Consider the following 18897-nt stretch of genomic DNA (forward strand, 5'->3'; position numbering starts at 1 on the left):
TACATAAATATAGATGTATCAGAATCATTAAAACTTGATACAATAGAAACTGACACTTAAACACGATGTATCAGAAATAGTAAATCTCCACAAAAATGACATTTAAAAACCTTCATAAACAATATGTACCAGAATCAAAAAACCTTCATAAAAATGACATTAAAAAAAACTTAATTGAACCCATACCTTTGGGAGGTTAGGGCGTGTTGTAACCCCTTCATTCTTGTTGTCTAGTTCTTTGGGTGTATGTTTAATTGGAGCTTTCGACTTCAATTTCTCACGTAGTTTATCCATCACTGCTGGATCATTACGATGTTTGGATCTAACCTCATCGTAACCTTCCCAAGACGAATCAGAACCAGGTGAAACAAGAATTTCTTGATTTTTATTGGACTGTTTGAGACCATGAACGGATTCCATATGTATCATTGAAGGTATGAGATACAAAAACAGAAAGATTTACAGAAGAAAGCAAAGGATACCAATTTTAGAAGATTTTTCAAAGATTTACAGAAGAAATCAAACGATACAAATTTTAGGAAAAATCAGATTGAATGAGGATGAAGTGAGATTCCAGATAAGGAAAAACTTAAATATACCTTAGTTAGAACCTTGAAATTGAGTAACAGATGTACTCCAAAATTCAAAATCTCAAAAACTGATGAAGAGGAGCGAATTTAGGGAGGAAGAGTGATGTATCAGTGAGGCATAGAGAGTTAAAGGAAAAAGAGGGATTTTGGATATTTTTTGATATAATAGGGAATACAAGTAAATATGGTATTAGAATATATGTAAAAAAGTAATTTTCCAATATTTTTAGAACCCATTTAAAAATAGCTTTTTAGCCCGACTCGAATAAGCCCACTGGCCTACAGAGCTTGAGCTTGATTAACCTGTGGGCTAAATAAAAAAATAAATAAAATAGAATACTAAAACTAACAAGAAGAGTCCAGAATTAAAGTCTTAAACCATGCATATAAAAGTTATAAAGTTCACAAGCTCAAATATTTAAAATATTTTTTGTACGGTTATATCCAAAATAGTTACATAAAATGACAACAATTTCAGATTGAAGTCATACAACAAAAGCTTTACTTGAAGTCAAACTTCATAAATATTACTAAGATTGTTTTATTTATGAATTTGAGACTTGATTAACAAGTAATAAACACCATGTAATATTGTCTTATCGATATTTATGTTAATATTTAAATTTAAATAATAATAAAAAATATATTATTTTTTAAAAAATGGGCTGACCCAACACGGCCCACATCCCACGTAGTTGTGGGTTGGGTTGATTATGTTTTGGCCCATCAAAATAATGTGTCAGTCCGACCTGACACATACACTTGCAAAACTTGTATAAGCTATAGCCCGGATGGGTTGGACCAACCTATATTCACAACTCTAAAATTAAATAAGGGAAAAACTATACAAAATAGATCCAATTATGAAACTATTTACTCAAATTGGAGTCAATCCAAACTATTTATCCTTAATGGACCCATGACCCAAATTATTTATCCTCTTACTCCACTTTATCCTTTCTTATTCTCACCTGACATCAACATAACATCAGTATCACTGTTATGAATTAATTCTCTGTGATACTCTATCGTCAATTAAGAATAATTTGTGAGTATCAATATACCGATGGAGTATCACAAATGATTATTTCATAATAGTGATGCTGACGTCATGAACGAAATTAAAAGGGAGAAAGTAAGGGAAGAGAGTAAATAGTTTAGGTAATTAGTCTATTAAAGGTAAATAGTTTAGGTTGAATCTAATTTAGATAAATAATTTCACGATTGAATCTATTTGGTATAACCCCCTCCCCCCCCCCCCCCCAAAAAAAAAAAAAAGTGTATCAAAAACTAGAACATGGTAAATATTCTCCTGGTAACTGAAGTTCACAAACAAAAGCCTCAAGAGTTGTGGTACATGAATACGATACATTCACCTTTAGCCAGATATTTTAGATTCGAGTATTGCATATAAAAATTTTTGATAAATCAATAATTGATAAGTCAATATTTTAATAATTTTATAACAATTAAGCATGTCTATAAATTAATAATCGATAAATTTTAAAATTTAATGAAACTGACCGATACATAACCCTAATTTCAATATGAATATGATGTTGGCTATCGGACGAAACCCACTCCCAAACCCCACCACAAAAAAGGAGCCACCTAAGATCTACACTCAAACATTTGTCACATGACTTTATCACGTGATCACACAATTTCACTATCAAAGAATCGAATCTTCCCACATAAATTTTCATTCCTCCAATCGGCGGCCCACCGCTTTCTTTCTCCGTTGGCCGTCTGACCGCCGGAATCTCTCTGAAACTTGGTCCCTACGCAAAAATCAAATCCAATATTCCCCCAAAAAAACTCAAAACCCTTTACTTTTTTTCATGATTATGTAAATTAATCCAATTTTTTGCCTTCAGATTTCACTAATCCTTATACCCAATACTAAATTTTCCATGGATTTCGTGGAACTGGAGGCAATTGAAGGTCTCCGCTGGTCATGGAATTCATGGCCAGTATCAAAATCCGAAGCTTCAGCTCTGATAATCCCACTATCTATTATGTGTACACCATTGATGCATTTCAACGAGCTCCCTGTTCTTCCTTATGATCCTCTTATATGCTCTCAATGCGGCGCCGTTTTGAACCCGTATGCTCGTGTTGATTACCAATCGAGAATATGGATTTGCCCTTTTTGTTACCGGAAAAACCCGTTTCCGAAAACCTATCTTGGAATCAATGAAAACAATATACCTGCTGAGCTTTTCCCGACGTACAGTACCGTTGAGTATCATTTGGGCAAAAAGGGTTTAGCTCAAAATCCGAATTCGAGCTCTAATTTTGGAAATATGTCATTGTTATCGAAAATGCCTTCATTTTCGAGTACTTCCTCTAGCTTGGATTGGGCGGGATATGGGTTTGGTCCGGCGTTTGTGTTTGTTGTGGATTCTTGTACATCGGATGAGGAGCTTGGGGTGGTGAAAGATGAGCTTCTTCATGTGATTGCTCAATTGCCTGAAACTGCATTAGTGGGGTTGGTGGTATTTGATTCAACGGTTAGAGTTTATGATCTTGGTTTTGGAGAGTGCTGTAGAGTTGTGATGTTCCATGGTGAGCGTGAGCTTTCTTCTGAGCAGGTAAAATGTGATATATTATCTAAGCCTTTGTCAATGTGCTTGTCTAGTTCAGTTTACTAATACATCCAATTAACAAAGAGCTGTTTTTTTTTTGTAACATATATTACTATTGAAGTATAACATATTGCCTATTTATATCAAGAATAATGCAATTTAAACAGTGCTAGCTTTCCAAACGTTTGATGCATCAGGGAAACAACCAGGGGCGGACCCACGTGCAAGTGAGGGGTTTCATCCTAACCCCTCCGTTAAAAAATCACACTGTATATATAAGATAATTTTTTTAATTTATGTGTATATATTTCCCCTGAGCATAAGCCAAAGGACTAGCTCAGTAGCAAATGAGGTTCAAGGGTTCGAATCCTAATAAGCATATTTTTTTTTCTGATTAGCGTGTTTAATTTTTTTTGAACCTCCTTCATAAAATTTCTGGTTCCGCCACTGGAAACAACTAGAGAAGTTAAGGTGTCAGTGCATTAATGCTTGCTTTACTTGTTTTTGAGCTGTGGATCTATGATTGAATCTTGGTTCATTTCTTTCAGTAAGAAATGTGAGATGAATTAGCCTTTGTTGTTTGGGAATTAGTAAAAGGGGATAAAAAGGAGGAACTTTAGAGTAGGGTGGGGGGCGAGCACTATACTTTTAAGGAGAATAAGAAAGTTCCACGTTTAATTTTTAGTCTATTTCTTCTGATCACCGAAGAAGTGTTGAAGGAAGTTGGAGGGACATTGTTCGAAGTTCTCAGTTCTGCATATGAATATAGGATCACTTTTTTATCAGAGAAAACTTTATAGTTAATGTTTAAAGAAGTAAATCAGTCAGCTGGCCTGTTTGCTCCACTTTGTATAGCGCACTTGTTCAGCACATCGTAAAAGTTCTAGCCAAACAGTTGTATTCAATTTGAAAGGAAGCGAATGTGTGTTATGATGAGACACACAAGAGGTTAGCTTAAGAGGAAGTGTTTTACTGTCTTGAGGGCAGACGAGGTGATGCTGAATCTGTAGTGTAGATTGAAATGGATTGGTCTTTGCTGTCATGGCTTCTCCTTCTACAACTTTTCATTGGTGTGATTTATATTAGGGATCTCATTGAACGAGTCCTATCTATGCCTTTATTCTAGTCTGAAACTCTATGCTAACTAATGAACACGTGCTTAACATTATTTTAAAAAAATTAGGACATTCAAGTGCTGCAGAGCCTCTATAACTATTTCAAATTTGGCAACTTACCCTATAAAACATCTTCCATGACATCTAGCCACCTAAACATTTAAAAGGTAGCAACTGATCCCTTCCGTGAGTTTTTAACTAAGATCAATTTCAACTCAGAGAATTGTTGGAAATGCCAACTTCTCCTATTCTCTTCTTGTCAATGCTCACCGTTTAGGAGTAGTCAACCACTTCATTAGTTTTCTTTTCATTTTTTCACTAGACTGCTTACTCTCTCCTTCAGCTCTTTACCTAACCCGAGTTCTAATTGTGTTTCTTTCTCGTGAATTTCCACTTTTCCCCACTGTTTACTTGTTTCTTCCATCTTACTTCAATGAGTATATGCACCTTCATCATCCTACAACTCTTTCTCTTCCCCCGTCCATCTTGTTATTTTCTCCATATCTCTTCCCGTCCTCTTTTTTTGACAACCAACACAACATACCCACCTTCGCAGGCTAGTGAAATCTTGTTTCCCCGCAAACTAACCAACTAACCAACAAACATAATGAAATCCCACAGGCGGAGGTTTGAGAAGGGTAGGGTACGGTGTACGTAGACTTTACCCTTGTCTCTATACCTTAAAGAGGTAGAGAAGTTGTTTGCAAAAGATCCTCGGTTCAAGTATTGCATATTAGACAATTGAGAAAAAGAACATGTGAGAAATATTGGAGAAGAATATTATTGAATTGTGCATCAGTGCATCTATATTATTACATTGAGACCCTATTTGTAGACACTACATTAGACTCTTTTTCCAACTAGGACACTACATTACATTTTTTTTCCAACTAGGATTCTATATACTATTCCTAATCTAAGTAGGATTGTATATATTATTCTTGTTCCTATACCTATTCTAACATTCCCTCCCAAGCTGGTGCATACAAGTCATATGTACCTAGTTTGTTACAAATGTAATTAATACGAGGATCGATGATGGACTTGGTGAGATATCTGCAAGTTGATCACTCGACTTCACAAAAAATTACCAGTCAATCTCAATGTGCTTAGTTTTCTCATGAAATACTGAATTTGATGTATAATGCCAATAAATCTGAATGTGCTTGGTCTTCTCGTGAAATACTAGATTTGATGCATAATGTCGATAAAACACAGAATGATAAATTTCTGAATTACAATGTTGAACTTTCCAAACCAATCTTGAGAAGACTGTTTCGGATTATAGAGTGACTTACACAATTGACATACAAGGCTATCAGACTCTTCCTGAGCAACAAAATCAAGGGTTTCACCATATAGACTTCTTCCTCGAGATCATCGTGGAGAAAAACATTCTTAATGTCCAACTGATTCAAAGGCCAATGGAGAACGAAACCCATAGATAGAAAAAGGCGGACTTATGCTATTTTAGTCACTCAAGAGAAAATATCACTGTAATCCAACCTATCTAAGTATACCCTTTTCTCTTCTTTTTTTTGGCAAAAGTAAATATGAAACAGAAAGAAAACACAGAAGGAAAACTTGGATCTATGGAAACAATGCAATGGTCGCTGGAAAGTGCTTGAAATTTGGTATAAAATACATGGATTGTCTTGAAATCAAGAGATGAGTAGATCTTAAGCAAGAAAGTCACCGTAAAACTGACTAGAACATGCTCATGCGTTGGATTATTAGATTCGATGGTTGAAAGTGGTCACAATCTAAGGAAAAAAATAATATGGATAGTGTCGGAATGATGGCACTACCCTAGTGAGAAAGATAATTATATGGGTATGGTCGAGTGATGGAACGACCCTACTAAGAAAGAAAATTATGTGGGTAAGATCGGAATGATGGCACGATCCTACTGAGAAAGAGAATTGTATGGGTAGAGTCGGATCGAAGGCACGACCCTACTGAAAAACAAATTATATGGGTAGGGTTGGAATGACGGCACGACTCTAGGCAGATCAAATTTGAGGAGTCACTGAAAAGACGCATGAAACTAAGGAAATCAAATATGAGGAGTCACCGGAAAGACATACAGTGCTATGCAACTCAGATATGAGAAAGTAGTTCGGAAAAATTCAATGTACTACGCAAATTAAATATGAAAAGTAGTTCGGAGAGATGTACGGTGCTACATAAATCAAATATGAGAAAGTAGTCACCGAAAAGATGCACGGTGCTACGGAAATTAGATATGAGAAAGTAGTCACCGAAAAGATGACACGGTGCTACGCAAATCAGATATGAGAAAGTAGTCACCGAAAGGATTGCACAGTGCTACACAAATAGAATATGAAAAAGTAGTCACTGGAAAGATGGCACAGTGCAATACAAATTAGATATGAGAAAGTAGTCACCAAAAAAATACACGATGACCCAACTTTTGCTAACATAATCATCGGCCAGACGAGCAGAATATATGGATAATAGTCACCCGCCGGCTGTGGAAACTCTTTGATTCTCTATCAAGATCATAGAGGCTCTGATACCATGTGAGGAATATTGGAGAAGAATATTATTGACTTGTGTATCTATGTTATTACATTGAGACCCTATTTATGGACACTACATTAGACATCTTTTCCAACTAGGACACTACATTACAATTTTTTTCCAAGTAGGATTCTATATACTATTCCTATTACTATTTTTATTTTAAATAGGATTGTATATATTATTTTTGTTCGTATTCCTATTCTAACAGAACATACAGAAGTAAAGAAGACATAATAAATAATAGAGAGAATTATGTAACATTCAATGAAAATGAACAATATCAATAGCGAAATAGTGCAATAATCGAAACACAAGAAACAAGAGGTAGTAACAAAGAACAAAGGACAAGGAATTACAAAATTACCACTAAGCCTACCCCGTAGAAAAGCGAGACCACTCCACCACTCACTAATCCTCTACCCTAATCTGCGATCTCCACAACTTTTTATCTAAGGTCAATTCCTCGATAAGCTGAAGATGAGTCAGTTATGTCTAATCACCTCTCCCCATACTTCTTTGGCTTGGCTCTACCTCTTCTTAAAAGTTAAACCCACCATTGCCACCTCTCGCATCTCCTCACTTGGGCCTTTGCATACCTCCCCTTCATATGTCCGAACCATCTCAGTCTCCCTTTCCGCATCTTGTCCACCACGGAGGCACTCCCACTTTGTCCCGGATATATTCGTTCCTAATCTTATCTCTCCTAGTATGCCCACATAACCACCTCAACATCCTCATTTCCGCCACTCTTATCTTGTGAAAAAGGATGTGATGGACACTATCAGAAACTTTCATAGGAGTGAGTATTTTGAAAAGAGTTTCAATGCAACTAATTTTTCCCTGATTCCCAAGAAAAATGGTGCCAAAAGTCTTAGAGATTCAGACCTGTAAGTCTGATTGGGAGTGTGTATAAAATTATCTCTAAGCTTCTCACTGAAAGGCTCAAGAGAGTGATTGATAAACTGGTGGATAGACATCAAAGGCTTTTATTAGAGGTAGACAAATCATGGATGTGGCATTGGTAGCCAATGAGTGTGTGGACTCTAGAATCAAATACCATACTCCTGGTATTCTCTGCAAACTTGACATTGAGAAGGCTTACGATCATGTTAACTGTAATTTCCTCCTAAAAGTTCTAAAAGATGTGGGTTTTGGTATGAAGTGGATTAGATGGATTGCCTTCTGTATTAAGACTGTCAAATTTTCTATTCTTGTAAATAGATCTCCTTAAGGATTCTTCTCTTCCGTGAGAGGATTGAGACAAGGTGATCCTCTCTCTACTTTCCTCTTTCTTATAGCTATGGAAGGACTGAACCAGATGTTTGAAATTACAAAAGACATAGGAGCCCTGAAGGGTTTCAAGGTTACAGACTGGGAGAACAGTGGTATAGAGATCACACATTTACTTTACGCAGATGATTCATTGGTATTCTGCATTGCTGATATTGATCAGGTCAAACATCTGAGAGCTATTCTGGTGATTTTTGAGGCAGTTTCTGGACTAAATGTCAATGGACAAAGAGCAGTTTATTGCCGGTTAATAAAGTGGACAATATTCAAGAACTTGCAGTGTTCTGGGATGTGTGGTGGGTTCCCGTTCCTACTCCCTATTTGGGGCTAACTTTGGTTGCTAAAAGTAAAGACTTGCAGATCTGGAGTGTTGTCATAGAGAGGTGTGAAAAGAGGCTTGCAATATGGAAGGGACAATACTTATCTCTAGGTGGTAGGGTCATACTAGTCAATAGTGTTTTGGATGCCCTTCCTACATATGTCATGTCTCTGTTTCCTTTACCTAGCTAGGTAAGGAAAAGAATTGACAAGATCAGGAGGAATTTCATATGGCAAGGCAACGAAAAAAGAGCATTCCACCTGGTTAATTGGGATGTTCTTATCAAATCTAAAAAAAGATGGAGGCCTTGGCATCAGGAACCTAAATACTCACATCCAAAGTTTACTAATGAAGTGGTTATAGAGGTATAATCTTGAAACATATGCTTTATGGAGAAATGTCATTCATGACAAGTATGGTTAAGATGACCGGTGGTGTCAAAGGTGGTTGTGAGCCCTCGTGGTTTAGGAGTCTGGAAAGCTATCAAATCCCTCTGGTCTTTGATGGATGGAAGTATTAGTTTAAGAGTGGGTAATGGAAGGAAAATTCTTTTTTGGTGTGATAATTGGCTTGGACATGGACCTCTAAAGGAACTCTTCCCTGAATTCTTTAGCATTGCCACTATGCCAGACATTAGCTTGGAATCAACAAAAGGAGTACAGCGATGGAATATTACTTTTTAGAAGGCTATTGCATGATTGGGAGCTGGAAAGAGTTGTTGAATTTTTCAAGACCTTGGAATCATTCCAAGGGTTCAAAGATACTGAAGATTCACTTATATGGAAGCCCACTAGTAAAGGAACTTATTCTGTAAACTCAGCTCATAACATTCTTATTAGGCACATGCAGTCAACTAATTAGTAACCATGGAGATCCATTTGGAAGATGAAGGCTCCTTTTAAGGTGGATAGTAGCAAGAAATGCTTGCCTTACACAGGATAAACTTTCAAAGAAGGGGATTCCAACTGTGTTCTAGATGCTTTGTGTGGAGCTGCTGAGGAAAATTATAGTCACCTATTCATTCACTGTCCTGTTACTGGACAATTATGGCAACTATTCTTAACATGATAGGAATCAGATGGTCAATGCCAACAACAAGTGTTGATTTACTGAAATGTTGGAACCAGAATGATGGGGTAGTTGGTCAGAAAAATTGGTGGAAACTTGACCCTGCCTGCATATGGTGGACCATTTGGAAGGAGAGGAACTATAGAGCTTTTGAAGACTAATACAATTTTGTGGAGAAAATCAAGATGAATTGTATATTTTTGTTTTATTTTTGGTGTAAAGAAAACTATGCTGAGGAGGCTGAATAGGATCCTTGTGAAGCAGTAGCCTAAGCTTGGTTGGGATTTTTGTAAAGTCTTTTTGCAATGTTATGGTGCAACTTTTATATATATATATATATATATATATATATTCGTTACCGGTTTCAAAAAAATTCTTAACTGGCCAGCACTTGCCCCATACAACATAGTCAGCTTTGTAGAAAGTACCTTCAAGTTTTAGTGGAGCATTCTTGTCATATAGGACTCCGAAGGCGAGCCTCCGTTTCAGCCACCCCGCACCTATATGATGTGTGGCATCCTCATTGACTCCCCATTTCCTTGAATTAGCGATCCAAGATATTTAAAACTTTCTTTCTTTGGGATTGCCCGTCTATCAATCTCACTTCCATGCCAACTTCAGTGTTACATCACTGAATTTGCACTCTCAATATTCAGCCTTGGTCTTGCTTAACCTGACCCCTTTTTACTCTAAGATTTGTCTTCAAACTTCCAGCCTAGCATTAACCCTGCAACAAGTTTCGTCAATCAGTACAATGGTATTCAGAGTTGAAACAACTATAGGGGAATCAAGTTGTTGCGCCACACGATGAAAGTTTGGGGGAAAAGGGTAGAGATGAGGGTCAGGAGGGATGTGTCTATTTCGGAGAACCAGTTTGGTTTCATGCCAGGACAACCCACTATTGAAGTCCTTCACCTTATGAGAAAACCGGTGGAGCAGTATAGGGAAATGAAGAATAATACATGTCAAATTAACGATAACACATAAGTTAAAATGGAGGGAGTAATATCTCAACTTACAATTATTAAAATTTTGCCATTAACATTAGTGAGTTAGGTTGAAACAGCCGGAGGAAGTTGCTCGAATGGTAAGCACCCCTCAATTCTATTGTAAGATTGTGAGTTTTAGTCATCAAATGTGCAAAAAGGATGGAGTTCTTACGGAGGAGTAAAAAACAAAGTTAGGTTAAATCGCTAAAGACGAGGGGTTTGAACTTTCAATAAGCAAAAATTACTTGTATAATATTGAATTATATAATATTACTTATATAAAATTTTCATTCTCAAAAAAATTATATAGAAAAGGTTGACACAAAATAAATTCGCACAAAAGAATATAGTTTTGTTATATTCTTGTGAAATACTAGTATCACTATCCAAACTTTTATAATATGTAATAACAATATTAATTATATATTTTTTTGTAGCAGATGTATGTGTGAAATGTGAAAGTTTGTGAAAATAAGAAGTATATGTTTGGTAAGAACATCATATGTAAATAATAAACAACATCAAACTCATATCTCATATTATAACATATCATTATATTAATACATAGATCACAATAAAATATTGTTTAAATTTGTTATATCATAATTTTCACTTAAAGACCCAACCAATTAGACGGCGTGGTTGAAGAAATCATTTTAATTCCTATTTCAGTATCTTTTGCTCTAATCTTTGACTGTAACTCGTTAATCTTCTCATCCAAATCTCTTTCAAATTTTTTGATCTCTTTTGTCAGTTGCTTCTCACTTTCTAAATCACTCCCCTTGAAATTTTTTGATGTAGGGCGCTCAAAATCATCTTCTATTCCTTTCATTTTCCCTTGTCATCGATTATCTTCTTTTTTGTTTTGTCCATCTTCTCATGTTTTTTGTGGTGACAAACTTTTTCAATTGTCATCCGACAACTTGAGGAACTCTCAGTTGATGATTTCGTCTGCAAAAATCGATCGAGACGAATGATCCAGCATTTGGTATACCAAATATGAATGGTTCACCTGCAATTGAAAAAATAATAATAACGATATTGATTCCACACAAAACAGAAAGATCTGTTTCTTGCTTGCAAAGAGCTTTCTGTTTGTTGGAGGACTTGATCTCCTCACAACGCTCATCTTCTGTGGACTTCCTTTCACTTTTTTCTTGCATGTGAGAGCTCTTTCATGTCATGACTTATACAATAAGATATATGATATATAAATTTTTTATTGACCGAGTGTTTGAATCTCAAATCAGAGTGAGTATAGACGAGAACAAACCTGTATATTTATAGCCGCGTTAGTTTTTAAGTGTTGTGATTTACCGAATTGATTAAACAAAATTATTTTCCACCCTCAACTTTATTAAACTAACTAATTGGCTAGATTTTTTGAGTTTAATATAGGACTGTCAGATGAGCACTCTATTAAAGTCTTGCAAAATTGGCATTTTCTAAGTTTACCCTTACTTAAATTGCGTATTTTTTGTTACCTAATGAAATATAGTATAATTATTCCTTTATTTATCCTTCTAATATGTTCCAATATATAAAACAAGGAACTTTAATCTTGAATTATTTTCTATTTTGTTTCATATTTTATGAATTTACCCTCTATTTATATATGCTTTCAATTTATTATAAAGAAAAAGTGGCAAAGACAACAGTTACTAATAAAGAAAATAATTCAAAAAATAATAATCTTTGGAATGAAATTGGTGAGCGAGTAGTCCAAATCAGCATAATAATTGTTTTATATGATTTTAGTCAACAAAAAATTAATTATTATTATATTATGCGATCCAATATAAATGAGTGTCAATTACACTATCCTTCTTTGAAAGGATGGGAGGTTACTTACGTGTATTTCGAAAATTTATTTTGATTAATTCAAGGGTATAAATGTCATTTACAATTAACAATCTCACGAGTGATCTTTTCCAAAAAAAATTCTAAATAAAGAGGAGGCCGTTGTATTTTCAGAGATAAGAGCAGGGGAGAGTGTACTATCATAACATTAGAGTGCATCAACAAAGTAATTAGGAAAAGTTTGGAACTAACTAGCATAGATTACCTTAATCTTCATCATTTGAGTTTATTATTAAAAGTTTCCTTAATCTTATTTTTTCAAAAAATAAATAAGAAACAAAACAATATATAACATACACATTTTCAAATAATGTTTATTATTTACTTACTCTTCTTTTTCCAGATGCTAATTATTTTTAATAACTGTCAAAAGATGTGGTTTGACCATCAACAAATGAGATCCCTTCTCTTTTAATCAAAGGTATCAGATTCGAACCCTTCAAATTAAGATTTTTTTATAAGGAGCGGTTAAACCGCTTCTCCTTTAACATACCTTACGTGATGCAAATTCGAATTAGTCTAGCTAGTTAGTACCATATGATTAAGAAATACATATAATAGGATGAGGAATTTTGAATGAGCATGTTATATGTAACACTTAGTAAGTTCGAGCCATCTCGAACTAGCTAAATGTGTGTGATTCGATCCAAACTATAAATAATTGTGTGTCCAAGGTTAGATACCTATTTCAAATGAGGGAAAATTGATTTTGTGTTCCAACGCTTCTAACCATTTGTCAATTTGAGCCCCGTACGAAACGTTATGTATGTTTTATGAAATTACTGTGCAAAAATTGAAAATTCGCCTAAGTGTCGAAAATGGGGTGGCCTCACGGAGCAACGCTCAGAGCAGGGGACCTGGACCTTGCAGAGTGAATCTCAGAGCGAGGGAGGGACCTCGTCTTGGCCTTCGCGGCTCAAGCCCCTTCTTCTCGCTATGGGTTTCGCGGGGCAATGTGTCTAAATCCCTGCAATTCTCAAGGACTTATATTGTTCCCATTCTCCCGCTTATCCTCCTCGTCCCTGCTTCGACCCACTTCTCATAAGCAACCTTTTCCGCTTCCATTTTTCCTTGGACTTCTCCATTCCACCACCAATCCCCTCGATGCCCACCAAAGTTGCCGCTCGAGACCCCAACATCTCTCTTGTTGCTTCACTGATGCAACTAACTGTCTGTCCCTCATACTGTTCACATCCCCTTTACTCTCCCAAGCCCCTCATCACCATCAGCTTCTCCCCATATCCTAGGCTTCGGCTTCGACTGTAGTCAAGCCACTTCATTTGATCCTTGACTGGTTACACACAACCCTCCTCTTCCTCTTCCTCATAATCTTCAAATCCATCGCCAAGAGCTTATGTTGGGTTGTAAGAATCTCACTCTGAATAACCCTTTCAAAGTAGTAAGTAATCTTCTAGGTCTTAGCCAACGAACTACAGAAGGTCACCAAGTGTTCCTCCTTCGAGAAACTCGAGTTAGCTACCACCAACTAAAAAACTTTTGCAAAATCCAAAAACGAGGTTCCACCTTCGTTTCCATACCAAAAGCAGATACCTTTAGCACATCGTTATATCTCCTTGAAGTTGTCCTGTTGTGACCATTGAAGTTGTTTCCCGGCAATTTTCCATTTTTCTCCTTTCTATTATGTTCTTTGTGTGTGTGTTGGGGGGGGGGGGGAGGGGTTCCTCCTCCTTCATTGAACTAATGGCTGCAACATTCTATTTTGTTCCATAGCTCAACTCTGATAAAGTATTTGCACAAAGAAACGGGCCAGAGAAGCAATTCCTAACGAGAGTAGAGGCAGTAGAAGGAGTTGAAGAAATAAAGTAAAGAGAAAGCAGAAAAGAGGGAAGAATAGAAGCATGGTAAAAAAGAAAGAAAAATATTAGAACTATTTTCCATCTTAGCAAGGGAGCAATGCATTTGAAGGGCTGGACTGATGCTTAGTAATGATGGTGCCCAAATGAGGGAAAAGAAAACAGAAGGGGAGAAAGTTTTGCTACTGAACCCTTAGACTTAAATAACTAATACAACAGATCAGTTGCTTCTCTTTTGTCAGTTCGAAGGTTGGACTACAAATGTATGTCTAAGGGGTTAGTTTAAGAGATGTACTTTTCTCGCTTGGTTGACGGCTCGGGGTGATTATGAACTCAAAACCTTGAGGAAGAGGTGGATAACATATGCTACTTATTGATTTATGTGAAAACACTTGGGAGAGGACATAGATTACGTCTATGGTGGAGCTTTTAGGATGGTTCACAATACAATGGACCATGTTGGGTGTTGTGAAGCATGCATTTTTTAGTTGGGTCCTTAGAAGATGAAAAGACACTGACCATGGGATGTTGCGCCATTAAAACTTATGTGGGTAGAAGTGACAAAAAGAAATAGGAGAGCCTTTGAAGGGAAGAGCTTGATTTTGTGCATATGATGAATAGCTCCTGCGTCTAATGTCCTTTTGGTGCACTCATGTGGTCTCTATCTGTATAGAAGATTGGGCGTGTTTCATAAAGAATCATATCTGTAAATTCTCTACTTTTTGGTGTACCTCTTGTATATGACTTTCCCATTATCAATACAATTATACTTGATAAAAAAGGGGGTTAGTTCAAGGCTTAGATGCCAAACCAAAAAAAATTATTAGTTGAAGTGTATGTTGCCCAAATTGAGAATAGTTTGAAGGGCTTCAGAGCGTTTTAGAGTTTCTGGATGACCAAATTTACTAATCAATATTCTGAACCATAAAGAAAATGAAATAGTAATAAAAAGTCGCTTCAAGCAGGTTTAACCATTCAATTTAAAGTAATCTACCTCACGTAACCTGTTCTATGGTCCCGATCCCCCCCTTCCCCCACCAACTCAAAAATATGCATCAACAACATCTAGAAACTCATTATGCATTATGCTTTAATTTGTTCATTTTGGTAATCTTTTTTAATCACAGACCAAGCAACTCCTGGGTATTCATCGTATGAAGTACCAAGCAGGAATGGTACATATGGCTCCAAAACAGGGATTCCTGATACCGCTATCAGAAGGGGAGTTCAGCATTACATCAGCAATTGAAGATATCCATTCTTCACCGCAGGTTATGCCAGGGCATAGACCTTTACGGGCTACAGGAGTAGCAGTATCAGTTGCTGTTGGACTACTAGAAGGATGCTTGGTCTCTGCAGGTTCGCGTATCATGATCTTCACCTCAGGGCCAGCAACAATCGGCCCAGGGATGATTGTAAACTCTGATTTTGGCAATACCATTAGGAATCAGCGAGACATTGGTAATGGTTATGCACCATACTACAAGAAGTCCAGTGAATTTTATAAGCAGATATCTAGAAGATTGTCTGATTCATCCATTGCTCTTGATCTCTTTGCTTGTTCATTGGATCAAGTTGGAGCAGCTGAGCTTAGAGCTCCAGTTGAAAGTTCAGGGGGGTTCATGATGTTAACAGAGTCATTTGACTCGGACCAGTTCAGAAAGTGTTTGCGTCACATATTTAGCCATGATGAGGTTGGTAATTTGAGAATGTGTCTTGATGCAACTATTGAGATAGTAACGACAAAGCATGTTAAAATTTGTGGGGCTCTTGGTTCATGTGTTTCTCTTCAGAAGAAGAATGGTTCAGTCAGTGACAAAGAAATTGGCGAGGGAGGTACCTATATGTGGAAATTGGGGGCACTTACTGATAAAATGTGTATTGCCTTCTTTTTCGAAGTAGGGGATGAACAGAAAGCCCAACCTAGTTCTGCATTTTTCATACAGTTCATAACAAACTATAGATATGGAAGCATGGGAATTCGGAAGAGGGTGATCACTGCTGCAAGAAGGTGGGTCGGGAACCACTCTCCGGAAATTGCTGCTGGTTTTGATCAGGAAGCAGCAGCTTCAGTGATGGCTAGACTTGCCATTCATAGAGCAGAGAGCAATTTTTCTCAAGATGTTGTCCGGTGGCTTGATAAACGTTTGATACGTTTTGCTTCAAAGTTTGGAGATTATATCCCGGAAGACCCCTCATCATTCCGTCTCGCGACTAATTTATCCCTTTTCCCACAGTTCATTTATTATCTAAGGAGATCCCAGTTTATTGATGTCTTCAACTGCACCCCAGATGAGACTGCTTTTTTCCGTCTGTTGTTAAACCGTGAGGGGGTAGTTCGCGCACTTATTATGGTCCAGCCAACCCTTTTCCAGTATTCATTCGACGGCCCCCCTATCCCCGTTCTCTTAGACATCTGCTCCGTCTCTCCGGACGTTATCTTGCTCTTTGACTCCTACTTCTATGTGGTTATTCATTATGGCTCTAAGATTGCACAATGGCGTAAACTTGGCTACGACAAGGATCCTAGCCACGACAGTTTCTGCAAACTGTTAGAAGCTCCTGAGATCGATGCAGAGCAACTAGTATCCGAAAGGATCCCTGTGCCAAAGCTTGTGAAGTGTGACCAGCATAGTAGTCAGGCTAGATTTCTTCTTGCCAAGTTGAATCCATCTGTTACACACAACTCAACTTACACACAAGGCTCAGATATTATATTTACTGAAGAACTAAGCCTACAAGTTTTTATTGAGCACTTGCAAGCTTTAGCAGTGCAGGGTTAAATTTTTGAGTGTTGTATAAAAAGTAGTTATAGAGAAGTGTTGTACATTAGAAACAAGGTATAAATGTCTCTTTGGTAATTAGATTTTTCTTTTTTGGGTGAAAAGAACATTTCCTTATTGCCTTGCATATGGGAAGTTCTATTTTTTCCTTTTTGTTTGTGGAACATTTGGCTTACACGAAAATAGTGTACTAGAAGTACAAATACAACATTTTGCCGTTCCACTTTCTTTTCGAAAGTACATGATACTTGCGAGTTACGCTTGCCACAAGCACTCCATATTGTAACGACTCATAATATATATAGTGAAATATCGTTCTATTGTAATTTTCAGCAACTCTGCCACGAGTGGAAGTTGGTGCCAATCTCACACTACACGTCACAACAAAAAAGCTAAAAATTGGGCTTCTAGATGCACCTCTATCAATTCCTTGTCATTAGATAACAAAGTTGATTTTGTCCCAGGGTCCTCCATAGCCTGGGACTCCCCCCTCCCCTCCCCCGTCAGGGTAGGCCGACCAATCGCAATGAACCCCAGGCACCAGCAGCTTATGCACTTTTGACGCATGGACGAGTAGGATCACTTAGAAAGTCAATCATTTTTCTTGCGAATAAAAACTTTATAAAAAGTATCTTTATGCTCAATTAATTGAGGATGCGCAACAATAAAACTATCCAAATCCAAGGGGTAATGCACAAATTACCAAAGGTTATTAGAGCCAATTTGGAATGGTTTATAAGTTGATTTTCAACTTTTTTTAAGTGTTTGGCTAGCCAATTTAAAGTCATTTGTGCTTAAAATAAGTCCAAGAAAATAATTGGGCCTGTTTGATTTAATTTATCTAAAGCAGATTATAAGCCTAAAAAAAGGAAAAACTAAGTCCATGCTCCATAAAAGCAAAATAATTACAAACAAATACCCGTTTACAATTCATACCCCCAAAGCATGAAATTCATGAACAAGATCTGTCATGGTATCATTGATGTCTACTTCAATTCTTCAGCTACATTTCTATGAAACCATCATATATTGGCATGGTATCATTAAGGATCGTTTCATACAAATGTTAAATGATACCATCATAGTATATATACCGTGATAGTATCATAAAGGTTTTTCTAAGTTATTTGATATTACATGAATGATACTACCACAGTATATTCGTATATTATCATGACATTGAAAATCCTTAATGAGACACTTAAAATCCTCAATCATACCATAACAATATTTTGATACCTTATTGGTATCATACAGGATTGAGTTCTTTTAAAAAAAATAAAAATAAAACAATTAAAAGAAAATTATTAAAATCACAATTTTATTTATTAAACTAATTAGTAAATATATTCTTTGTGATATTCCGTCGGTATGTTGATACCATTTCGGTATCATATAGGACTGAGCTTAATCCACTGTGATACTCCATCGGTATATGATACCCTGTCGATATCATGTAGGGTGGTCGCTGACGTTAGCATGACGTCAGCGCAAGAATTTAAAAATAATTAAAAGGGGTACAGGGATAATTATTTTGGCCAAAGGGGTATATAAAAAAATTATTTAGGAAAGGGTATAATGGAGTGGTGAATAGTTTGTTTAAAGGATCCATTTTGTGTAGTTTTCCCTAAAAGAAATAAGTTGGACTACTTATTTTTTTGTCTTATAAGTTGTTTTAGATAATTTAAAAGCCCGTTTGGATTGACTTATAAGTTGCTGAAAACAGCTTATAAGTTGTTTTCAGCAACTTATAAGGCAATTCAAATGGACTCTTAGCTTATCTAAAATGGTTTACAAGCTATTTTTTTGAGTATTTGACTGACTAACTTAATGTCATTTCATGCTTAAAATAAGCCCAAAAAGATAATTTGGCCTGTTTGGCTTAACTTATCTGAAACAACTTCTAAACTGTTTTAGATAAATTAAGCCAAACA

At 36.5% G+C, this 18897-nt stretch overlaps 1 protein-coding gene across 1 annotated transcript; it reads left to right on the forward strand.

Annotated features, from left to right (window-relative positions):
• The first annotated feature begins 2225 nt into the window (after positions 1-2225).
• Positions 2226-17203, forward strand: LOC129894208 (protein transport protein SEC23 G). The gene is made up of 2 exons (XM_055969778.1): positions 2226-3184; positions 15308-17203. The coding sequence occupies exons 1-2, from the start codon at positions 2504-2506 to the stop codon at positions 16961-16963; spliced, it is 2337 nt and encodes a 778-aa protein (XP_055825753.1). The 5' UTR covers positions 2226-2503; the 3' UTR covers positions 16964-17203.
• Positions 17204-18897: the final 1694 nt, after the last annotated feature.

Source organism: Solanum dulcamara, chromosome 7 (genome assembly GCF_947179165.1).
Source record: "Solanum dulcamara chromosome 7, daSolDulc1.2, whole genome shotgun sequence".
Classification (NCBI taxonomy): Eukaryota; Viridiplantae; Streptophyta; class Magnoliopsida; order Solanales; family Solanaceae; genus Solanum; species Solanum dulcamara.

What these genes read in the sequence shown, in the direction of transcription:
- LOC129894208 (XM_055969778.1), top strand. Translation starts at nt 2,504, where the DNA reads ATGGATTTCGTGGAACTGGAGGCAATTGAAGGTCTCCGCTGGTCATGG. An exon ending in GTGAGCTTTCTTCTGAGCAG is followed by an intron (nt 3,185 to 15,307) that starts GTAAAATGTGAT and finishes TTTTAATCACAG; the next exon opens with ACCAAGCAACTCCTGGGTAT.